This window comes from Scyliorhinus canicula, chromosome 18, assembly GCF_902713615.1.
Source record: "Scyliorhinus canicula chromosome 18, sScyCan1.1, whole genome shotgun sequence".
In the NCBI taxonomy this organism is placed as follows: domain Eukaryota; kingdom Metazoa; phylum Chordata; class Chondrichthyes; order Carcharhiniformes; family Scyliorhinidae; genus Scyliorhinus; species Scyliorhinus canicula.
Window position 1 is genome coordinate 65,742,418 of NC_052163.1, and position 25,794 is coordinate 65,768,211.

Consider the following 25,794-nt stretch of genomic DNA (forward strand, 5'->3'; position numbering starts at 1 on the left):
AGATGTGTAGGGTAAGTGGATTGGCCACGCGCAACTGCCACTTTAATGGAATTTTTAAAAAAAAATTATTTCATCCCTCCTCATTACACAATACTAAATCCAAAAATAGCCTACTCCCTGGTTGGTCCTTGTTGAATCCGCGATAAGCAGAATGCATCGACGACGGAGAAATGAAAGAACAAGGTTTATTCCAATAGTTATCATGCTCCTACACTTCCCTAAGGTATTCCTTCCCGACCTGCAACTAGGCCGAGATTTTATACAGCTGGGGCTGTCCTGTAAAGGGGAAATCCTGCCTGCTTAAAGGGAAAATCCTGCCTGCCTTAAAGGGGAAGTTCATATTCGGGGAGGTGATGTGGTCCTCATCCCCGGATCGCCTTTGCGGTTATAACAGCTCCCTAACATATTTCTCCAAGAAACAATCTCTAATACATTCAATGAACTCTCCCTCGAGGCCACCCTTGCCAATTTGATTAATCCAATCTACATGCGTATTTAAATCACCCATGATTATTATCGTACCTTTCTTACAAGCCTCCAATATTTCCTGGTTTACACTGTGTCCCACTGCAGGACCTATAGATTACTCCCACTAGGGACTTCTTTCCTTTGCTTTATCTTATTTCTACCCAGACTGATAAATGAAGTGAAAGAGAAATGGGCTTGACTAATCAGCCTTGTTGGTGCCCATTTCACAGCTTTGAAACTTCCAGACATTCCAATCAGAAATGGACCAGGTCTCAGCCGGCTTTTGTATCCAGAATTTAAATGCCGGTCTAGGAAAGCAGTAACTTTCCAGGTCTACGAATATTGCAGCATCTTAGCTATTTGCACAACCCCATTAGTCCCTGTATGATGACCTAACTGTAAACATTAGCAGGTTCACTTACATCCTCCAGGCCACCATTTGATTGAGGTCACAGTCGGGCTGTTCAGCACAAACTCTTGAGTTGATGGGTCGTAAGTTGCAGTCGTCTCCAAGCCTCGAATGAACGAGCCTGAAAGAAACAGAGAACTAAAAATGGCAGCCTCACTCCAGATTCTGCACCATATTGTCAAACACTTTCACCCTTTTGAAAGGCACTTTTAAAAAAGCAAACTAAAATTCTTGGGATGTGGGGTGATACTGGAAAGACCACATGTGCTGCCACTACCCAATTGTTGAAGAGATGGTCGACCTTCTCCCTGGATAATGATGTCTGGATACAGTGGCAACCAATTCCATTTGAGAAATAGAGTTACATGACTGCCAGACCGGAATAGGGTGGCAGGGCATTACTGAACTAATTTGGTTTTTAAAATGATAAGTAATCTGGCAACACTGGTGCCATAAAATCCCTCCAGCACAGGAGGCCATTCAGCCCAAGGAGTCTGAACCAACCCTATGGTCAGTTTTTCAGAAATCACTAGGGCAGCACGGTAGCATGGTGGTTAGCACAATTGCTTCACAGCTCCAGGGTCCCAGGTTCGATTCCCGGCTTGGTCACTGTCTGTGCGGAGTCTGCACGTTCTCCCCGTGTTTGCGTGGGTTTCTTCCAGGTGCTCCGGCTTCCTCCCACAGTCCAAAGATGTGCAGGTTAGGTGGATTGGCCAGGCTAAATTGCCCTTAGTGTCCAAAATTGCCCTTAGTGTTGGGTCGGGTTACTGGGTTGTGGGGAAAGGGTGGAGGTGTGGAATTGGGTCGGGTGCTCTTTCAAAGAGCCGGTGCAGACTCGATGGGCCGAATGGCCTCCTTCTGCACTGTAAATTCTATGACTTCACCAGACTGCAGTTAGCTCCAGCATTCCCTCCAGGATCAAATCAGCAAGCCATCTTGCAGCATGAAAAGTCAACTCTCTGAGAACAACTCATCAATCTCCGAGAGCGGAGGAAACATCGAAGGGGTTGTGTACTCAAGCTGGTACTGGTAAGGCAATAATAGAGGCAGAGGTCTTGTTAATTCAGCTCTGCTCATATGCCTTTTAGGATTTACGTCAAGTGTCCTGGTCCTGCCTTGCTGCCTCTGCAGACTGAATAAGATAACAATTTAAATATTATAGATTTTTGTACGGAGTGACACTTGAGCTGGATTCTCTGCCCCGCAGCGCCACATTTCTGTTTCACCCCGCCGGCGGGATGCTCCATTACGCCGGCCGGTCAATGGGGTTTCCCACTGTGGGTTTCCCCTGTGTGTTGGGAAACCCCCGGGCTGCCGGCAAAATGGAGCATCCCGCCAGCGGAGAACCAAGCCCTCGATGTCCCAGTCTTGGAAGAGGCTGCAATCTGTTTTGGCTATGTGCGTGGGGGTGGGGGAGAGGGGGTGGAAAATGGGGGAGAGGGCAGGGGAACACATGAAGGAGTAAACATACATTGGTACTCTGCAAGAATCGTACATTATTGAACAACATGAACACAATGGATTTAGTAACCTGTATCTCTGCACAAACAGCATGTGGCACCAAATTTGTTTGGATGTTCCCAGAATAGGATTTAAGGTTCCAAAATTCCTGAAGTTTAATCTACTCAATGGTAGAGAAATTATGAGTGGAAGTGAGTGTTCAATGAAAGCTACACTGAGGAAATGGGTTGGGGGTTTGAGGAGAAAAAGCTTCCTTCCCCCACAATAATGTCTTGACCACAAACTCCCTCACTCAAGTATTGTACCCGATGAACTTCACCTCCTGGTATCAGGGTTGCATTCTTTCCACTTCAAAACAATAGCTAGGACTCTATATAAAGTGGCACTTATGGTAAAACCAAACTACTGCATTATGGGAAAGTAGCCAAATTGCGCAGTGGATACCGGTTCTACTTCTGCGAGAAAAATCTCCAACTTAATTTGTTTCCTGGTAACTGGGATTGAATCCAAGGGATGAAGTTGACCTGTCTCTCTCACCGTCTTAGCTTCAATATCAATGGGTTGAGACAGTGACCCATCTCTCTTGGTGCCAGTCCACAGCACACAACTGCCCAAATGGCTGGTTTTGGAAATGGGACATGTCACAAACTAGGCCAGAACAGACTCTGGAAGGAGTGGGGATGTTCAATCTTTTGTATTAGATTTTGCTGCGCGTTCTGTATTTAATAACTTGATAACATCAGGGTGAGGATTCTCCATTTGCTGACACCGATTGGGCAGAGAATAGTTTCCGTCGCCGAAATCGGGGCAGATACCAGTTTGACGCCAAATGGGGGGCTCCGACACCCCGAAAATGGCGTAAACGCGTCGCTCGCCACACAGGGTAAAATTTCAGCAGGCATATCATCAGCGAGCCTGACACCCTGAGCGTGATTCTCTGACCCCGGGCCGGAGAATCGGCGCGGCGCCGGTCGGGATCCGGTCTACACAGCCACCCCCGCGATTCTCCACGCGGGATGGGCCGGGTGGCCACCGAGCTAGGCCGAGTTCTGCCGGTGGCGTTTACATGTGGTCGTACCCGGTGAGACCATGTCGTCCATCCTGCGGCGGGGGAGCCTCCATCGTGGCCTGGCCCACGATCAGGGCCTACTGATCGGCGGACCGGATTCTCCTGGAGGGGACTCTTTTACTCCGCGCCGAGCCACCGTAGCTCTAAGCCATGTTGTGCCGGGGCCGGCACAGAGAAGGAAACTAGTGCGCATGCGCAAGTCCGCGCTGGCCGCAGCGCTCATGCGCAGACCTACGCCGCCCGTTTGATGGCGGTATCGGCAGCTGGAGCTGTGTGAGTCACTGCAGTGCCCTGCTGGTCCCCGTAGGGCACAGGACCGCTGATCCTGGGGGCCTGCTAACGCCATCGTAAAATGCGACGGCGTTTACGACAGCGTCAACACTTAGCCTCAGGATCAGAAAATCCCGCCCCTTATACTCCGGGGGGCCTCCACGATTCACTGCCTCCGATGGGTCGAGTACCCGACGGCGTTGTTCACTTGTGGTTTTTAAAATCGTGAACCTGGTGCCTTGGCTGCTGAGTGAGAGAGTGGAGGTAGGAAATGGCGTGGAGTGACTACGGGCTGCTGCCCCGGACACCAGCCGAGCTAGTTGGGCCCCTGCCAAGGTCAGGAGAGTGGAGGGGCGGGCCGAGCAGCGGCGTGCCCCCCCACAGTCCTGGGGCATTAGCCAGGCACCAATCACCATTACGGTGGTCACTCGCTGAACACCCACAGGCCATATGGGTACGGCCACTCCCCGCACTCCACCACAGGTTGCTCACCCCTCACCCAGGCCCGAACAGCGCACCACCCAACCGGCAGCCAACACCGGGTGACCACCCATGGGCTCCAAGCAGGCAGGGGAGGCCACACAACGCCATTGCAAGGGCCAGCACGCATGGGACGCTCTGATTGCGACGCGGTTCATCGACTGGAGGGGGGGGGGGTTGTTGGCCAGGGGCGCGGACACCACATCCCAGACCCACACCCACTCACCTCTTACACCACCAAACCACCCTCATGCACGCCCCCTCCATTATACATTCCTGCGGCACAACAAGCTGAGGGCCCTGGGTTTGCAGTAACAGCGGGCCTGATCCATTGGATAGAGGATGATGACAGCCCGCTCGATGATGAGCTCCGTGCTCCACATCATATAACAATGTCTGACTCATGCCCACAGTAGTACCTTCCACCTGGGTGACCCTTGCATGTGAGATGGGCATGCCATCACGCGGTCCCAGCAGATCCCGGCAGTGGGGATGGCAGTCCACCCACGGGGCCTGCACTGGTCCCCCACCCCCCCACTCCCCCCAGGCAAAAATGACCAGCCCAACTCCACACACAGCAGACAGAGCTCCGAGGCAGGCTCTAACGGTAGTTACAGGTGTTTGGTGTGCAGAAATATACACAGTCTGTGCCCTAGCCCCATATCTCAACTGTGCCCCTCACCCATGCCAACTTAACTGGTGTCTAACTTTCTGGCCTTACCTAACACTGTGCCGAGATGGTTCCCCAGACGATACAGCAGGGGGTGGAGGTGGCATGTTGTAACCCTTGCTCTGGGACAAGGGACCTGTCAGCACATGTCTCCTGGGGCAACCTGTCCTGGATGGGCCCGCCCACTGCTCGGGTGTCCCGGGTGGCTTGGTGCCGTCCCGTTCTTCCCGCTGCCCACCAGGTGCACTAGGGACAGAAGGAGGGAGAGTCCGAGGTGCTGCAGTGTTCCGGCACCTCCCCAGCGGGAGTCACCGGTACGGGCCCCATTCTCCTCCCTCAGGGTGACCGATGACCACCAGGCTTCTCCATGGGACTGGGGAGCGAGGGGAGCCATCCCCCGAGGCTCCCCGCCACCTGGCGCTGCCAGTCCCAGAGGCCCACCTTGGTATCTACCAGAGTCTGCACGCTCACGGCCATGGAGAACAGAGAGTGGGCCATTTCCATCTGGGTTGACGCCACATGATGCTGCAACTGTGCAAGCATCCTTTTTTAAAAAATTTAGAGTACCCAATTAATTTTTTCCAATTAAAGGGGAATATAGCGTGGCCAATTCACCTACTCTGCACATCTTTGGGGTGTGGGGGCGAAACCCACAGGGAGAATCTGCAAACTCCACATGGACAGTGACCCAGAGCCGGGATCGAACCTGGGACATCGGCGCCGTGAGGCAGCAGCGCTAACCACACTGTGCCACCATGCTGCTCTCTGTGCCACCATCCTGAGGGTCTGTGCCACATCAGCAAGTGACTGGGCCACCTCCCTCTCGGTCTGCGCAACGCCGTCCAGCGCCGGGGCAATGTCGCCGACGTTCTCAGCCATGGCCTGCTGTGACTGGGCCATGCTGAGGAGCGCTGCTGCAATTTCCAGGTGGGTCTGGTACATGGCTGCCTGTGAGATGGCAGCCCTGCCCTGGGCCCCCGTCTGCACAGAATGCCCCAGGCCCTGGACACTCTGACCCATAGCCGACACAATCGCCACCACTGCAGACGCCATCCGTGTGGCATCGGCCTGGTGGCACGTATGACCGCCACCACCCCCTGCTGCTGTACGCAGGTGGACTCCTCCACCTGTGCCTTAAGGTGCTGGATGCTGGCCGTCATCCCCTCCTGGAGTCTCTGGGCCTCTGACTGCACTGTGGCTGGGACTGGATGTTCCAGGAGCCGGGACCCACCTGGACGGCAGCTGGTTCCTGGGGTCAGCCTGCCCTCCAACTGCGGCTGCTCCTACCTCCACCTGCTGTACCAGACCAACTGTGTGGTGCACACCAGATTGTGTTCCAGGAGCCACTTCACTAATGTGCCAACCGAGGTGGTTGTCTCTGGAATGCTGGAGGGTGTTGGAGACGCGGTGACGGAAAGTCCGTGTCCTCCTCAGACCCGAGTTCCGGGTTGTCCTGAGTCTCGAGCAGAGGGCTGGTGTTTGGGCTGCTCTCTCTGTCAGTGCTCGGCCGTCTGGGGCGCACCGGCTCTAGCACTGGATGGGGGCAGGGGGATCCGGCTGGACCGGCTCCATCTCCGGCAGGTCCTGTGGCCAAGGCACCCGGCCATTGCGGCTGGCATGGGTGCTAGCATGTGGGGCAGGGTGGATGTTCCGCCGTCCTCTCGGGGGCAGGGGCCGGGTTGTATGGGGGAGGCATAGTGCCAGGGGCACAGCGCTGCCTACTCACCCTGGCAGTCCTGAGGAGGTTGTGGAGTTTCTTCCGGAACTGCTGGCGAGTCCCAGCGACGTTGCCCACGGCGCTGACCACCTCTGTACCAGGCACAGCAAATGGTGACGCCTGGCGGCCTTCCTCCCAGGTCGGGGTACAGGGTCATCCTTCTCTCCTCTACGGTGTCCAGGAGGGTGTCCAATTCAACGTCTCATTCTTCCAGAGGAGCGGCCAAAGAGGGGAGCGATTTTTGGAGGGGAGAGCTGGAAGGTCAGCTGAGTTCTTGATTTTTAACTTATTTTTTCCGAGCTTTTTTTTTTCTCAGAGCAGCAGGAAACCGGAAGTCGGCCGTGGGGAGAGCTGGGAAGGTTGTATTATCCAATATATCTGAACGGTGAGGAAACCCGAGACACTACACGTGTAGTGTCTCCCACCCTCCCGCCTCCACTAACCTAAATAAAAAGACTCAGTGCTGTCAGCGGGTAAGATATTTACTTTTTTTTTTCTTTTTTACTGGGAGAATAAGTAGAGGTGATGGCAGCTCGGGAAGTGGAATGTTCCTCCTGCAGAATGTTCGATGTAAGGGAGACCTCCAGCTCCTCACAGAACGTGTTAGGGAACTGGAGCTGGATGAACTGAGGATCATTCGGGAAGCTGAGGGGGTGATAGATAGAAGCAACAGGGACATAGTTACACCTGAGAACAAAGGTAGCTGGGTAACAGTGAGAGGTGGGAAGAGGAGGAAGCAGTCAGTGCAGGGATCCCCTGTGGTTGTTCCTCTCAACAATAAGTATCCCGCTTTGGATACTGTTGGGGGGGGGATTACCTAGCAGGGGTAGGCTGCAGTGCCCGGGTCTCTGGCATGAGGTCCGGCTCTGGGGCTCAGAAGGGAAGGGGGGAGATTAGGAGAGCAGTAGTTATAGGGGACTAACTAGTTAGAGGTACAGACAGGCAGTTCTGTGGGCATGGGCGAGACTCTCGGATGGTTTGTTGTCTCCTGAGTGCCAGGGTCCATGACATCTCGGATCCTGAAGGGGGAGGGTGAGCAGCCGGACGTCATGGTGCACATTGGTACCAACGACGTAGGTAGGAAAAGGGGTGTGGATGTAATAAACAAGTTTAAGGAGTTAGGCTGGAAGTTAAAAGCCAGGACAGACAGAGTTCTCACCTCTGGTTTGTTGCCGGTGCCACGTGATAGCGAGGCTAGGAATAGGGAGAGAGTGCAGTTGAACACGTGGCTGCAGGAATGGTGTAGGAGGGTTTCAGGTATTTGGATAATTGGGAGCGCATTCTGGGGAAGGTGGGACCTGTACAAGCAGGACGGGTTACATCTGAACCAGAGGGGCACCAATATCCTGGGAAGGAAGTTTTCCAGTACTCTTTGGGAGGGTTTAAACTAATTTGGCCGGGGAATGGGAACCGGATTTGTAGTCCAGCAACTAAGGTAGCCGATGTTCAAGACGTCAAAGCGTGTAGTGAGGCAGTGGGGAAGAGAACACTGACAAAGGAGAGTACTTGCAGGCACGGAGATGGGTTGAAGTGTGTATACTTCAACGCAAGAAGCATCAGGAATAAGGTGGGTAAAGTGAAGGCATGGATCGGTACTTGGGACTACGATGTGGTCGCCATCACAGAAACTTGGATAGAAGAGGGGCAGAAATGGTTGTTGGAGGTCCCTGGTTATAGATGTTTCAATAAGATTAGGGAGGATGGAAAAGAGGTGGGCGGGTGGCATTGTTAATTAGAGATAGTACAACAACTGCAGAAAGGCAGTTTGAGGAGGAACTGCCTACTGAGGTAGTGTGGGTTGAAGCCAAAAATAGGAAAGGAGCAATCACCTTGTTGGAGTTTTCTATAGGGCCCCCAATAGCAGCAGAGATGTGGAGGAATAGAATGGGAAACAGATTTTGGAAAGGTGCAGTAGTCACAGGGTGACTTCAACTTCCCAAATATTGAGTGGAAACTCTTTAGATCAAATAGTTTGGATTGGGTGGTGTTTGTGCAGTGTGTCCAGGAAGCTTTTCTAACACAGTAGGTAGATTGTCCGACCAGAGGGGAGGCCATATCGGATTTGGTACTTGGTAATGAACCAGGGCAAGTGTGAGATTTGTTAGTGGGGGAGCATTTTGGAGATCGTGACCACAATTCTGTAACTTTCACTTTAGTAATGGAGAGGGATAGGTGCGTGCAACGGGGCAAGGTTTACAATTGGGGGATGGGTAAATACGATGCTGTCAAACAAGAACTGAAGTGCATAAGTTGGGAATATAGGCTGTCAGGGAAGGACATGATTGAAATGTGCAACTTGTTCAAGGAACAGATACTACGTGTCCTTGATATGTCAGGCAGGGAAGAAATTAAAAAATGAAAATCGCTTATTGTCACGAGTAGGCTTCAATGAAGTTACTGTGAAAAGACCCTAGTCGCCACATTCCGGCGCCTGTCCGGGGAGGCTGGTACGGGAATCGAACCGTGCTGCTGGCCTGCTTGGTCTGCTTTAAAAGCCAGCGAGTTAGCCAAGTGAGCTAAACCATGTGAGAAACATGAGAATGACAAGAACGAGAGAGGTCTGATCAAGGACAGTAGCGGGAGATTGTGTATTGAGTCTGAAGAGATTGGCGAGGTCTTGAGCGAGTACCTTTCTTCAGTATTTACGAATGAGAGGGGCCATATTGTTGGAGAGGACAGTGTGAAACAGACTGGTAAGCTCGAGGAGATACTTTGGGCATTTTGAAAAACTTGAGGATAGACAAGTCCCCCGGGCCTGACGGGATACATCCAAGGATTCTATGGGAAGCAAGAGATGAAATTGCAGAGCCGTTGGCAATGTTCTTTTTGTCCTCACTGTCAACAGGGGTGGTACCAGGGGATTGGAGAGTCGCGAATGTCGTGCCCCTGTTCAAAAAAGGGAATAGGGATAACTCTGGGAATTACAGGCCAGTTAGTCTTACTTCGGTGGGAGGCAAAGTAATGGAAAGGGTACTGCTTCTTTGAGGAGGTGACCAAGCACGTGGATGAAGGTAAGGCAGTGGATGTAGTGTACATTGATTTTAGTGAGGCGTTTGATAAGGTTCCGCATGGTAGGCTTATGCAGAAAGTAAGCAGGCATGGGATAGTGGGAAATTTGGCCAGTTGGATAACGAACTGGCTAACCGATAGAAGTCAGAGAGTGGTGGTGGATGGCAAATATTCAGCCTGGAGCCCAGTTATCAGTGGCGTACCGCAGGGATCAGTTCTGGGTCCTCTGCTGTTTGTGATTTTCATTAATGACTTGGATGAGGGAGTTGAAGGGTGGGTCAGTAAATTTGCAGACGATACGAAGATTGGTGGAGTTATGGATAGTGAGGAGGGCTGTTGTCGGCTGCAAAGAGACATAGATAGAATGCAGAGCTGGGCTGAGAAGTGGCAGATGGAGTTTAACCCTATAAAGTGTGAGATTGTCCAATTTTGGAAGGACAAATATGAATGCGGAATACAGGATTAACGGTAGAGTTCTTGGCAATGTGGAGGAGCAGAGAGATCTTGGGGTCAATGTTCATAGATCTTTGAAAGTTGCCACTCAAGTGGATAGAGCTTTGAAGGAGGCTTATGGTGTGCTAGGGTTCATTTGCAGAGATATTTAATTTGAGAGCCGTGAGGTGATGATGCAGCTGTACAAAACCTTGGTACGGCCACATTTGGAGTGCAGTTCTGGTCGCCTCATTTTAGGAAGGATGTGGAAGCTTTGGAAAAGGTGCAAAGGAGATTTACCAAGATGTTGCCTGGAATGGAGAGTAGGTCTGATGAGGAAAGGTTGTGGGTGCTAGGCCTTTTCTCATTAGAACGGAGAAGGATGAGGGGCGACTTGATAGAGGTTTATAAGATGATCAGGGGAATAGATAGAGTAGACAGTCAGAGACTTTATCCCTGGGTAGAACAAACCATTAGAAGGGGACATAAATTTAAGGTGAATGGTGGAAGATATAGGGGGGGATGTCAGAGGTAGGTTGTTTACCCAGAGAGTGGTGGGGGCATGGAATGCACTGCCTGTGGAAGTAGTTGAGTGGGAAACATTAGGGACCTTCAAGCGGCTATTGGATAGGTACATGGATTACGGTAGAATGATGGGGTGTAGATTAATTTGTTCTTGATCTAGGACAAAAGTTCGGCACAACATCGTGGGCCAAAGGGCCAGTTCTGTGCTGTATTGTCTATGTTCTATGGCCCTGAACCGTCCCACTGCTCTCCTTCCAGCCATCTTGTCGGGTGTGAGTGGGGAAATGGGTCATTTAAGTGCGTCTGCGGCATGCGAGCCTCATGTGTGCCAATCATGGACCCGGCAAATCTGGCACCAGTTTGCATGGAACTGTTTGTTCCACGTTGCGATGGTGCTAGCCCATTCAGAGTTGCTGAATCAGTGCAGCTGTTGCGCCGTTTTCCTGTCGTAAGACACCACTGTTCCCATGCCGGCGTCAGCACTTAGTCTCAGAATCGGAGAATCCAGCCCAGGGTTTCTGCAAACTATTGATCGAATGAATTGTTTTCTATTTGAAGTTAGAATGCGGGAGTCAAAAGACGTGTGGGAACATAAAGGGGGTTTTGTTATCAAGTATCAATGGTCCATGCAGGAAAGGAGAAGGGATGGGTTAAAGCCTGTCTTGGGTCAATAAAAGATACCCTGACCAAGCCATGCACTGCTCTAGGGGTGTTTGGACAGAAAAGTGTCCCATTTTCTACCACTGATATCCCTCAGTAATTAGTGCAAAAATGCTAAATCCCCCCCCCCTCTTAAAAAGTGGTTACATTTGCAGATTGTTTGTCACTGGTGATGCAAAGAGGCTGACAGGCATGATTCTAAAACAAGAGAATCTTATTGAGGAAGGAACTGGGAGAAACAGAAGAGTCATTCAGACACAATTGCTTCTTTAAATCGGACAATCCAATGATGGCCCAATGGGTTCATCCTACGGCAATACCGTCAATTTTAAAAAGACACATGCAAGAGGTTTCGACATGGGCTCCTTAAGAACCCTTGGGAACTCTATTTCCAACCCTTTTGTTGAAGCAAAGAACTGTTTGAGAGAGATAGGCTACCCAGAGATTGCAATAGAGAGCACTGGATTGTAAACCAGGTGAACATGCAGTGTCAATCACTCACCTCCAAATCTGGAAGAACTGTGCAAATGCAAGAAACATTCCCCCATCCGAACTACATCTCGATTACTTAGCTGTGTTCGGGACTAACATGGGAAGCACATGTGAAGTTCGGGATAGACCAATAACCCCGTTACCAAGTGGGCATATGAGTCCAGAAGCTTTAAAAGACTGAAAGGATTGAGAGTTCTGAGTCTAATTAAATTCTAACCGAATTACTGTACTATACCATGGCCCATCTCAGTCTGGGCATAGGTGCCAATGATCTGCAGGTTCCAAGCTGGCATGAAGAAGCGATCTTGCTGTTCAGGGGTAGCCTGGTTGAGGATGGTGGGCAAGAACATGCCCAGGTGGAGATCCAGGGGCTCTGGCCGCCCACGGTGCACATAGCTGTGAAGACACGGGCAGAGGGATTGCAGGAACACGAACAAGAAGGGTCAAACAGAGACACGGACAGACACAGACACACATACGGGTTTCATTAGAAATTTGATTAACTCTGGCATGCTGAAGTAATCACTGTCAATCAAGGCAAAATTATTAGCGCAAGGAAGTGTTGAATCTGGAGCAGAAATTAGTCACAGCCACTAAAGGCACTGGGACCATCAAGGGCATCTGCTGCATACGTGGTCACAAAGTACACATCACGATGTTATGTCCAGGTCAGTAACACCTCCGGGTTAACTCTTTCAGGTTGGGTCATAGAATCAGTATAGTGCAGAAGGAGGCCTTTCGGCCCATCAAGTCTGCACTGACCCTCCAAAAGAGCATCCCACGTAGGCCCACCCACCCTATCCCCGTAACCCCACCTAACCTTTTGGAGGGGCAATTTAGCATGGCCAATGCACCTAACCTGTACATCGTTGGACTGTGGGAGGAAACCGGAGCATCGGGAGGAAACCTATGCAGACACGGGGAGAATATGCAAACTCTAGTCATACAAGGTCGGAATTGACCCTGGCCCTGTGAGGCAGCAGTGCTAACCACTGCACCACCATGTCACCCTTGAGTCTTAGCATTTCCCATGAAATCTGGGCTTTTGTAACATACAGTGACTGCAATATTTCCTGATTGGCACTTGTATCTGATCTCGGTGCCAGTTGTCAACAGCTGAGAGTTAGCCGGCTCTCTGCTGATCAGGAAAACTACCCAAGAGCCTGTCAATTATCTAAAGTTCTTTAAAACAAGCTCAGTGATGAGTACTCGATGAAACAGACAATAACTTGAGTCACAAATGTTTTTTTGAATGCCTCAAAAGTTTATCATAACACACATGACTTTAATAATGGAAAATAAAAATGGTGGACACAGGCAAAGCAGCAACCATAATGAAAAAATATGGAGGCAACAGTTGCCACTGAGGCTCTTTGACAGCATGAGTCAGTTTTTCTTTCCAAGTGCAGATCGACTTGCAGTATTTTCCATTACTGCAGTTTCAGTGCTTATGTTTCATCTTGAAGCAGGTGATATACAATCCCTCATTTTACATCACCTCCGGGTGAGCGAATCTGCCAAATCCCAGATTATGGAGACCATACTCACTTAAACAAGGGACTGAGGAGTGAAAATAGAGTACTTTCAAAACACTCAAGCCCATCCATACCTTCTACTGTGAGCCATTTTTCTCACGATATAAATAAAGTTGAGTTTGGGAGATACACATTATATATGGCATACTAGTTCTGCAGACTAGTCTCTCTCTATATTCACACCTTCTTGCACACACACACATGCGCTTCGATTTAATGTTCCCTGGGTTAAACAGACTACCAGCTCTCAAATGTCCAGAATTCATACATTGGCCGGCTGGATTAAATAGTAAACGTCTTGGTTAGTGTGGGGTAAATGAGAAGTGAGAAGATTCAGTTAATCATCAGAACGGATTGCAACAGGAGAAACTGGGGTTTAGGCATCTTTTTTCACATTGCGAACGCCAGTGAATTAAGACACTGCTTGCCATCCGTTATTACATAAATCAACAGCATGAATTCTGTAAAGTGATTCAGAGAATGCATTCTGAGCAAAGTATTAACGTGCAAAAGCCATCAGAATAAGAGTACAGACACCACTGAGCATTTAGCAAATTAAAGAATTAGACAACATTCACTCGGTGACATTGTTGGGTCAAACCCACCCAAAGTAAAAACCTCGGAACGGGCAGGTGGGAGGATGAAGGATAAGACAGGTTGGGGTGATGGTCATGGCTTATCACACTGAACATCTCAAGAGCGACTCTCCAGGTGTGAAAATGAAGCTAGGCTGGGTAAATTAATATTGAATAATGCTTAAAAGTACCACAGTATATCAGAGTACAAAATGGCTATGTTAGTCATTACCAAAATATTTTAATAGGATAAAAGTCTGCTTTGCTACAGAAATCCTTAAGCACCAGATTTGGGTTCCAATTTCAATTTGGCTTTGGCAGAATGGTACAGGGTTTCATTCATCAATAAACCAGGCTAAGATTAGTTTTCTTTGTTTTTTTGAGTTAAGAACAGTTCCACTCCTGAGTGGTCCATTCTCCCTTTCCTCTTAGCTGAGTTAGATGAACGTTTCAACCCATTTTTTGCAAAATGACAAATTTGTCGATCTCTTGGTGCCACATGCTTGTCCTTAGCTAACCTTGTGAAGGTGACCAGCTTTCATCTCTCTGCCAATGTCAGCCAAGAGATGGGCCAGCAAGTTACACCTGGTGGTGTGCAAGGATGGCCCACCAGTTGTCTTCAGCATCTTCCTGCTGTATGGTCTCTGCCTCGACAGTCGTGCTGAGATGAGGAACACACTGCACACCAAGCACCTGCGGCCCACCCACCCAGTGCCTTTCAGTTGGCATTTAGCTGAGATGAGGGCATCCTGCTGGCCAGGTCGTGTTCACAATTTTCTAGTGCCACAATTGGAGACCCTTTTTCAAATACCTTCTGGAAACACTAACCGTGACCCAGCTCTGTCTGGGCATAGGTACCGATGATCTGCTGGGTGTAAGATCGGTGCAGCCATTTCTCTTTCTGCTCTGCAGTGCACAGATTCTCCAGGGTGGGTATGAACATGACAAAGTGAACGCCCATTGGTTCTATTTTGGCTTCCAGACAAATTCTGTAGGATATAATCAATAATTGACACGGGATAATGGGTCATAAAATCATGCAATACTTATTGTGCAAAAAATCCCTATTCATCTATCCTGATGAATACTGGTATTTATAAACGCTTACCACCAAAGTTTGACTTTTCACATAAATGAAGCAATGAAACCCACACTAGCTGTGTTCTACACAGATTGAGGAGGTGACGATCATTAATTATTTGTTGGTTGAGGGAAAGGATGTTGGCCAGCATAAGAGAAGAAATGTGGGACCAGCAGATGTGATTTTGTTGTCTCATGCGAAGGAAGTGCACCTCATTATGAACCTAAGTGTGTACGTACCCAAAAACCAACACATGCGGGAAAGCAGAATCCCAGGTGGTGAGCAGGGGCAGGAAGCCGTGCCTGGTTTTTGTTAAGTTATGGGCACCAAGTCAACTGCAGCAATCCTACTAGGCCCACAGCAGAGACCAGCTGGGCTAAAAGGCCAGGATGGGAGTTTCTCAGTCTACGTGACCCATGGGCAGTGTTTTTTTTGTACCAGATATTCAACTGATGTCCTCACTGAACTACATGAGGTGTTTCTCCAAACTAAGTCAGGGCATCAATATTAGTGATCCAAACATACCTGTGAGGATCTACCTTTTAGCATCTGAAGTACACCTCCCCATGAACCCAGGCTTAAAAATTACCCCAGAGCAGGGCTGACAAATCAATGCTAAGAGAGCTGATACGTTACAATATAAAAATGCCATACACTTCAGTGATTGCACTAATAATCAAAATGTTTTGAGTTGGACAAAAGTCTCCTCAGATCGTTAGTCTGTGCTGTCATCTCCAAGAGTGTTGATTAACAATCCCAGTTATCTCAATGCAATCCCCACTCTCCCAAACATTACTCTGCAATCCCACCATTAGAGCTGGATTTAATAGCAAGTGAAATCTTCACAAATCTGCAAAGCACATGACATTCAATGTTGGACCACCGAAGTGAGAAACCCAAGCCTAACTAGATACCCAGTTGGACATGTTTTGTGGATTGGCATGCTGATGTTTTGTGGATTGGCATGCTGATGTTTTGTGGATTGGCATGCTGATGTTTTGTGGATTGGCATGCTGATGTTTTGTGGATTGGCATGCTGATGTTTTGTGGATTGGCATGCTGATGTTTTGTGGATTGGCATGCTGATGTTTTGTGGATTGGCATGCTGATGTTTTGTGGATTGGCATGCTGATGCCCGAGGCATATAAAGAGCCTTTACCCTCCAGGGAGCCAATCAGTCACAGAGAGGGCAGTGAACAGGCGTGAGGGATCCAGATATGTTCACTCTGAGCCGGGTTGGGGGGAGGGGAAAGAGAGACATCCAGTCTCAGCATCTTCGGGGAGCTAGGGTCACTGGCAGACTTAGCGGCCCTTCATGTCTGTGAGCCTCGATGTTTAAGGGAGTCTGGCGGCTAGTTTGCAGGCAGCACTTTCAATGTCCCCCTTGTTGGGCTTGTGGTGATATAGCCGCTGAGGAAGTGCCTTTCCAGAGTGGCAGCTGGAAAGTGGATGGGAGCAGGTGAAGCCACAGGATCAGTACTGGTCACGACTCTGAGGTTCATGGGTGAGGTCCCATGAGAGGCCAGACTGAATGGGCAGAGTGAGGGACTCAGGAAGCCTAAAGACATTCATACAGGGGAAGGACGATTGCAGTGAGAAATACTCAGGCAGCCCTGTGAAGCCAGCGGGCAGGAGATGTCACCAAATTCAAGGTTACTGGTTAAGGAGACCAGGCTGACAGGGATTAGTTTCTGGCTGACTGTTCAACTTGAGAGCTGGGGAATGAGGCTGACCTCTAAGGATGAAGTTGACATGCTAATTTCAGTCTTCACACGCATCAGGCATGTCTCCCCTGCCACAAGTTGAAAACCAGTTGTCTAATCAGATCCATGACCCTTCTTTATCGATGAATTGTGCCAATTTAGACCGCATTGCAATGCTAGAGTGTGCCACTAATTGGCGACCAATTTTATTTGAATCATTTAGAAGCCTAGCCCCTAAGCTTTGAACTCCAAGGTTCATACTCACATCTACATAAAAGAGAGGTGACACAGACGTGGCCACCAATGCAAGGCATTATGGCAAATTCACTCATCAGTCACCCCATTCAAGGAGTGGGAGCAGCGCCTGCTTCCCCAGGTTAGTATGGCACTAGTACGGTAACACAGTGGTTAGCATAGTTGCTTTACAGCTCCAGTGTCCCAGGTTCAATTCCCGGCTTGGGAATTCACTGTCTCTGTGGAGTCTGCACGTTCTCCCCATGTCTGTGTGGATTTCTCCGGGTGCTCCGGTTTCCTCCCTCAGTCTAAAGATGTGCAGGTTAAGTGGATTGACTATGCCAAATTGCCCTTTGTGTCCAAAAAGGTTCAATGGGTTTAACGGGGACAGGGTGGAGGTGAGGGCTTGAGTGGGGCGCTCATTACAAGGGCCGGTGCAGACTCGATGGGCCGGATGACCTCCTTCTGCACTGTAAATTCTATAAATTCTATGAAACTTGTACACATAGAATCATAGAATTTACGGTGCAGAAGGAGGCCATTCGGCCCAAGTCCACACCTCCATACTATCCCCGTAACCCAGTAACCTTTCTGGCACCAGGAACGACACGACATTACTGCGTGATCAGTGTGGGAGGATGGGAGAGACACAACACTGCCATTCTTACACTGCTCAGAGATTAAACGTTCAGTTTGAGCGGGGGTTTGCGGAGCATGACGTCATGACATGACAGCATGGAAGCTCTTTATGGGTGATCAAAGTGATTTTTAATGCTAACTAGTTATTGCAATGGTTTATTTTGTCTACATGTGCCTAGGCTAACATGTGCCCACTAGGTGCCCTCTGGTCTGAGACTCTCCCAGGCTGGGGGGAAACATCCTCTCAGCATTGACGCTATCAAGCCTAAGAATCCTGTATGTTTCAATGAGATCACCTCTCATTATTCTAATTTCCAATGAGTAGAGTCTCAGCCTGTTTAACCTTTGCTCATAAGAGTCATAGAATCCCTACAATGCAGAAGGCCATTGTGCTACCGTGTCACCCCCAAACTGAACCAAATGTATCTTAAAAAGATCTTGGGCGGGATTCTCCGTTTGCCGACGCCAAAATCGTGAAACGCGACTGGGCGGAGAATAGCTACTGATGCCAAAATCGTGGTAGACGTCGGTTTGACGTCAAATCGGGATGCCCCGGCACCCTGAAAATGGCATAAATGCGGCGCTCAATTCGTGGGATGAAAGTACAGTAGGCATATTATTTGCCTACGGGGCGGGGTCTCCGCGATTCACCACCTGCAATAGGCCGATTCCCGACAGTGTGGTTCACTTGTGTTTATAAAAATCATGAACCTGGCGTTGTGGCCCCTGAGCGAGAGAGAGGAGGTAGGAAATGGCATGGAGAGACTGCGGGCTGCTGGGTCGGACACCGGCCGTGCTGTCTGTGATGGGGCTGGGAGCATCTGTCAGAGCCGGGGGCAGGCAATGCAGCCGGAGTGCCTCGGGATGCCCGCCCCCCCCCCCCCCTCCCCCACCCTTGCTGACCACCCGCCCTGGACCCTGGTTCTCAGGCAGGCACGGGAGGCCGCACAACGTGATCGCCAGCGCGCACGGGACGCCCTCTTTGCGACATGGTTCACCAACTAGGAGGTGGGGGGGTATTGCTGGCCAGGGACACGGACACCACCATCCCAGACCCACACCTCACCTCCCACACCACCAAACCACCCCGCATGCACACTCCCATCATGACATATATCTGTGGCGCTACGTCCTGGGGGCACGGGGCGGCAGTGACAGTGGGTCTGGTCCATGGGATCGAGAATGATGACAACCCACTCTGCGATGAGCTCCGGTGCTCTGCATCGTTAGACAATGTCTGGCTCACATCCATAGTAGCACCTTACACCTGGGTGATCCCTGCATGCGAGCTGGCCAGTACATCACACGGTCCAGTCGAATCCTGGGGATGGCGGTGCGGGGGGCGGTCGGGGAAGGGGAAGGGAAGGAGGGTGGGGAGCACGGTCCACCCACAGGGTCTGCACTGGTCCCCCCCCCACCAGCACCGACCGGCCCACCCTCACACCCATCAGACAGGGCACCGAGGCAGGTTTCAAGCGTGTTAACAGGTGTTTATTGTTTGATTTGATTTATTATTGTCGCATGTATTCGTTTACAATGAAAAGTATTGTTTCTTGCATGTTGTACAAACAATGGATACCGTAGATAGGGAAGGAAGGAGAGACTGCAGAATATAATGTTACAGTCATAGCAAGGTGTAGAGAAAAGATCAACTTAATACGAGGTAGGTCCATTCAAAAGTCTGATGGCAGTAGGGAAGAAGCTGATTTTTAAAATAAATTTAGAGTACCCAATTATTTTTTACAAATAAGGGGCAATTTAGAGTGGCCCCTGCACATATTTGGGTTGTGGGGGTGAAACCCACGCAGACACGGGGAGAATGTGCAAACTCCACAAGGACAGTGACCCAGAGCCGGGATTCGAACCTGGGTCCTCAGCGCCGTAGGCAGCAATGCTAACCACTGTGCCACCGTGCTGCCCTCGGGAAGAAGCTGTTTTTGAGTCGGTTGGTATGTGACCTCAAACTTTTGTATCTTTTTCCTGACGGAAGGAGGTGGAAGAGAGTGTGTCCGGGGTGCGTGGGGTCCTTAATTATGCTGGCTGCCTTTCTGAGGCAGCCGGGAATTGTAGACAGAGTCAATGGATGGGAGGCTTGTTTGCGTGTACTCTGCCTCATCGTTGTTTGAAATCCGACCCACTACGGTGGTGTCATCAACAAATTTGAAGAGAAATATTGTGGAGAAATATATACAGTCACCCTTTCACAACCTCAGAATATTCTAAAATGCTTCTCAGCCACTGAATTGCAGTCAGTCTGTGGTGTAGGAAACACGTCAGCCAATATCTGCACAGGAAGCTCCCACAGACAGCAATGACCAGACCATCTGTGAGAGGAAAATATTGGCCGGGACATGAGGGAGAATCTCCCTGTTCTTCAAATTGTGCCGTGGATCTTTGATCCCCAATTGAGATGATAGAAGGGACCTCAGGTTAACACCTCATACAAAAGATGGCGCCTCAGACAGTGCAGCACCCCTTCAGTACATCAATGGAATGTTAGCCTAAATTTTATCCTCAGGTTCCTGAGGTGTAAGTTGGATACACATGACATTCTGACAGGGGTGTGCTACCCACTGTGCCACGGCAGACATTTACACTGGAAAAGCCCAAATACGAATCTTACCGGAGCAATATTTTAGGATCCTAGGATGCAACTCTTCAGGGCCAGGGGACTTAGAACGTAGAACATTACAGCGCAGTACGGGCCCTTCGGCCTCGGTGTTGCGCCGACCTGTGAAACCATCTGAAGCCTATCTGACCTACACTATTCCATTTTCATCCATATTTCCTCCCACAGTCCAAAGATGTGCGGGTTAGGTGGATTGGCCATGCTAAATTGCCCGTAGTGTCCTAATAAAAAAGTACGGTTAAGGGGGGGTTGTTGGGTTACGGGTATAGGGTGGATACGTGGGTTTGAGTAGGGTGATCATGGCTCGGCACAACATTGAGGGCCGAAGGGCCTGTTCTGTGCTGTACTGTTCTATGTTCTATGTTCTATGTTCTATGTCTATCCAGTGACCACTTAAATGCCCTTAAAGTTGGCGAGTCTACTACTGTTGCAGGCAGGGCGTTCCACACCCCTACTACTCTCTGAGTAAAGAAACTGCCTCTGACATCTGTCCTATATCTACCACCTCTCAATTTAAAGCTATGTCCCCTCGTGTTGGTCATCACCATCCGAGGAAAGAGACTCTCACTGTCCACCCTATCTAACCCTCTGACTATCTTATATGTCTCTATTAAGTCACCTCTCAGCCTTCTGAAATGAAATGAAATGAAAATCGCTTATTGTCACGAGTAGGCTTCAAATGAAGTTACCGTGAAAAGCCCCTAGTCGCCACATTCCGGCGCCTGTTCGGGGAGGCTGTTACGGGAATTGAACCGTGCTGCTGGCTTGCCTTGGTCTGCTCTCTAACGAAAACAACCTCAAGTCCCTGAGCCTTTCCTCGTAAGACCTTCCCTCCATACCAGGCAACATCCTAGTAAATCTCCTCTGAACCCTTTCCAAAGCTTCCACATCCTTCCTATAATGTGGTGACCAGAACTGTACGCAGTACTCCAGGAGCGGCCGCACCAGAGTTCTGTACAGCTGCAGCATGACCTTGTGGCTCCGAAACTCAATCCCCCTACTGATAAAGGCTAGCACACCATATGACTTCTTAACAGCCCTATTAACCTGGGTGGCAACTTTCAGGGATTTATGTACCTGGATGCCGAGATCTCTCTGTCCATCTACACTACCAAGAATCTTGCCATTAGCCCAGTATTCTGCATTCCTGTTACTCCTTCCAAAGTGAACCACCTCACACTTTTCCGCATTAAACTCCATCTGCCACTTATCTGCCTTTATCCCCATTAACACTATCAGAGGCAAGATTAAGGGTAAAGGTCAGATTCAGGGAAAAGCTTTTTCTTCCATTCACAGAAAAGCCAAGAGACAGCAAAACCATTCTTGCTATTACTGTTCAGTATTTCAGGGCCTGTGCCACCTAGAAGAGTCCACAAGTAACAAAAATGCCCAAAGAAAAGCAGCACTCCATTAACCTGCATAATTCAACATCCACTCCCTATCACTCACCCACCAATTTCACCGTATGAAAGGGTACGGTGATGGGACAAGGGCACTCAAGGGCTGGAATGGTCCATATGAGCCATTCACTGCATTGCACACTATCTCACGGTAGTCTTACATTACAACAGTGACTATATTTCAAACTGGCTGCAAAATGCTTTGAGGAACTTTGGGTATATTCAGACACTCTCGAAATGTACATCTATCTTTTCATTCAGAATCCAAAAGGATTTATTAAACTATGCACAATACACTGCCCACTATTTTCAATAGTTATTGGGGAGCAATAGTTATTGGGGACTCGATAGTTAGAGGGAGCGATAGACGGTTCTGTGGCAACAATAGAGGCTCACGGATGGTATGTTGCCTCCCGGGTGCCAGGGTCCATGACGTCTTGGACCATGTTTGCAGAATCCTTAAGGGGGAGGGGGAACAGTCACAAGTCGTGGTACACATCGGTACCAACAACATAGGTAAGAGAATGGACGGGGATTTAAAACAGGAATTCAGGGAGCTAGGATGGAAGCTGAGAACGAGGACAACCATGTTGTCATCTCTGGTTTGTTGCCGGTGCCACGTGCTAGCGAGGTGAGGAACAGGGAGAGAGTGCAGACAAACACGTGGCTGCAGGGATGGTGTAGGAGGGAGGGTTTCAGTTACGTGGATAATTGGAGCACATTCTGGGGAAGGTGGGACCTGTACAGACAGGACGGTTTGCACCTAAACCTGAGGGGCACCAATATCCTGGGAGGGAAATTTGCTACGGCTCTTCGGGGGAGTGTAAACGCATTAGTCAGGAGACTGGGAAAACGAGCTGTAGTCCAGAAGCCAGTGTTGAGAGTAGTGAGGTACTGAGGAGGGTATCAAGGTCGCAGGAGTGTACCGGCAGACAGAAATGTGGGTTTATGTGTGTGTACTTCAATGCAAGGAGCATCCGGAATAAGATAGGTGAACTTGAAGCGTGGATTGGTACTTGGGGCTATGATGTTACGGAGACATGGTTAGAACAGGGACAGGAGTGGTTGTTGGAAGTTCCGGGGTATAGATGTTTCAGTAAGAGCAGGGAAGGTGGTAAAAGAGGTAGAGGAGTAGCATTGCCGTTCAAGGATAGTTTAACGGCTGCAGAAAGGCAGTTCGAAGGGGATCTGCCTACTGAGGTAATATGGGCCGAAGTTAGAAATAGGAAAGGGGCGGTCACGTTATTGGGAGTTTTCTATAGGCCCCCAAATAGTAATAGAAATGCGGAGGAAGAAATTGCAAAACAGATTATGGATAGGTGTGGAGGTCTCAGGGTAGTTGTCATGGGTGACTTTAACTTTCCAAATATTGATTGGAACCTCTATAGATCGAACAGTTCAGATGGGGCAGTCTTTGTAGTGTGTGCAGGAGGGTTTCCTGACACAATATGTGGATAGGATAACAAGTAGGGGGGTACTGGGTAATGAACCGGGCCAAGTGTTGGATTTGTTTGGGGGAGAGCACTTTGGAGATAGTGACCACAATTCGGTGTCTTTCACTATTGCAATGGAGAGGGTTAGGGCCATACGGCAGGGCAAGGTTTATAATTGGGGGAGGGGTAATTATGATGCAATTAGGCAAGAATTAGGGAGTATAAGATGGGAACAGAAATTGTCAGTGAAAGGCACAAACGAAAATTGGAGCTTGTTCAGGGAACAAATACTGCGTGTCCTTGATAGGTATGTCCCTGTCAGGCAGGGAGGAAATGGCCATGTGAGGGAACCATGATTCACAAAATAGGTTGAATATCTTGTCAAGAGGACAAAGGAAGCGTATGTAAGGATGAGAAAACAAGGTTCAGTTGGGTCGCTTGAGGGTTACAAGGTAGCAAGGAATGAGCTAAAAAAAAGGGCTTAGGAGAGCTAGGAGGGGCGTGAGAAGTCCTTGGCGGTTCGGATCAAGGAAAACCCCAAGGCTTTTTACTCTTATGTGAGAAATAAAAGAATGACCAGAGTGAGGTTAAGGCCGGTCAAGGACAGTAGTGGGAACATGTGCATGGAGTCAGAAGAAATAGGTGAGGCGTTAAATGAATACTGTTCTTCAGTGTTCACCAAGGAGAGGGGCCATGTTTTTGAGGATGAGAGTGTGACCTAGGCTGGTAAGCTGGAGGAGGTAGGTGTTCTGAGGAAGGATGAATTAGCAATTTTGAAAAACCTTAGGGTCGATAAATTCCCTGGGCCAGGTGGGATATATCCAAGGATTCTTTGGGAGGCAAGAGATGAGATTGCAGAGCCTTTGGCTTTGATCTTTGGGTCCTCACTGTCCACGGGGATAGTGCCAGAGGACTAGAGAATGGCGAATGTTGTTTCTCTGTTCAAGAAAGGGAATAGGAATGACCCTGGTAATTATAGGCCGGTTAGTCTTACTTCAGTGGTCGGTAAGTTAATGGAAAAGGTCCTGAAGGATAGGATTTATGACCATTTGGAAAGATGCAGCTTAATCCGGGATAGTCAACACGGATTTGTGAAGGGTACGTTTCGCCTCACAAATTTGATTGAATTCTTTGAGGAGGTAACTAAGTGTGTAGATGAAGGTAGAGCAGTTGATGTCGTTCGTATACATGGATTTTAGTAAGGCTTTTGATAAGGTTCCCCATGGTCGGCTCATGAAGAAAGTAAGGAGGTGTGGGAGAGAGGGAAATTTGGCCAATTGGATAAATAACTGGCTATCATATAGAAGACAGAGGGTGGTGGTGGATGGAAAATTTTCAGACTGGAGACCAGCGGTGTACCACAGTGTACCACAGGGATCCGTGCTGGGTCCTCTGCTATTTGTGATTTTTATCAATGACTTGGAGGAGGGGGCTGAAGGGTGGGTCAGTAAATTTGTTGATGACACCAAGATTGGTGGAGTAGTGGATGAGGTGGAGGGCTGTTGTAGGCTGCAAAGAGACATTGATAGGATGCAGAGCTGGGCCGAAAAATGGCAGATGGAGTTTAACCCTGATAAGTGCGAGGTGATTCATTTTGGTAGAAAAAATTTGAATGCGGATTACAGGGTCAACGACAGGGTTCTGTGGAATGTAGAGGAACAGAGAGATCTTGGGGTTCATGTCCACAGATCTCTGAAGGTTGCCACTCAAGTGGATAGAGCCATGAATAAGGCCTGTAGTGTGTTAGCGTTTATTAACAAGGGGCTTGAGTTTAAGAGCCGCGGGGTTATGCTGCAACTGTTCATGACCCTGGAGAGACCACATTTGGAGTACTGTGTGCAGTTCTGGTCACCTCACGATAGGAAGGATGTGGAAGCATTGGAAAGGGTGCAAAGGTGATTTACCAGGATGCTGCCTGGTTTGCAGTATAGGTCTCATGAGGAAAGGTTGAGGGAGCTAGGGCTTTTCTCTTTGGAGCGGAGGAGGATGAGTGGTGACGTAATAGATGTTTATATGAGGGGGATAGATAGAGTGGACATTCAGAGACTATTTCCTCGGGTGGATGTAGCTGTTACAAGGGGCCATAACTATAAGGTTCAGGGTGGGAGATATAGGAGGGATGTCTGAGGTAGGTTCTTTACTCAGAGAGTGGTTAGGGTGTGGAATGGACTGCCTGCTGTGATAGTGGAGTCGGACACTTTAGGAACTTTCAAGTGGTTATTGGATAGGCACATGGAGCATACTAGAATGACAGGGAGTGGGATAGCTTGATCTTGGTTTCGGACAATGCTCGGCACAACATCGAGGGCCGAAGGGTTTGTTCTGTGCTGTACTGTTCTATGTCCCTCTCCCAATCCAGTCCTTGTTGGGTCAACCAACAACTCTGGGCCCTGCTGTGGCCGGCTTTAACTAGCTCCAGCTGAGTGGCCTCTGCCGTCTACCTGGGAAGCTCGTACTCCACGGGGAGATCGACAATGGTTTCCCCGTGGGGGTTATGGCGATACTCCATACGATCTCCCTTCCAACCTACTTCATTTCACCCCATCAACAAATCCAGCTATTCCTTTCTCTCTCGTTTGCCTATCTAGCTTATCCTTAACCACTCTATCGGGTAGCAGTTTACACATTCTAACTACTCTCTGGGTAAAGACCTTTCTCCTGACTTTCTCACAGAATTCATTCATGACTATCTTCTGGTGATGATCCCTAGTTTTAGATTTCCCCACATGTGCAAACATTGCACACTTGTTAAATTTGTCTGTTTTCCGGTGATAAGGGCTTAATCCAATGGGAGGAGATATTATAGGGGAGGTCAAGGAACTATTATTTACAGGGTATTAACACTAAGTACGTTGACATTTACTGTATATAAAAAAATAAAGATTCACCTAGAATGGCGAAGG

General features: G+C 49.2%; 1 protein-coding gene across 1 annotated transcript in view; it reads right to left on the minus strand.

The window, feature by feature from the left end:
* acox1 (acyl-CoA oxidase 1, palmitoyl) overlaps positions 1–25,794 on the minus strand; it is a 109,953-nt gene that overhangs the window by 62,537 nt on the left and 21,622 nt on the right. Inside the window, 2 exon segments of the mRNA XM_038777335.1 lie at positions 891–998; positions 14,601–14,761. Coding sequence (XP_038633263.1) covers positions 891–998; positions 14,601–14,761 — 269 coding nt within the window.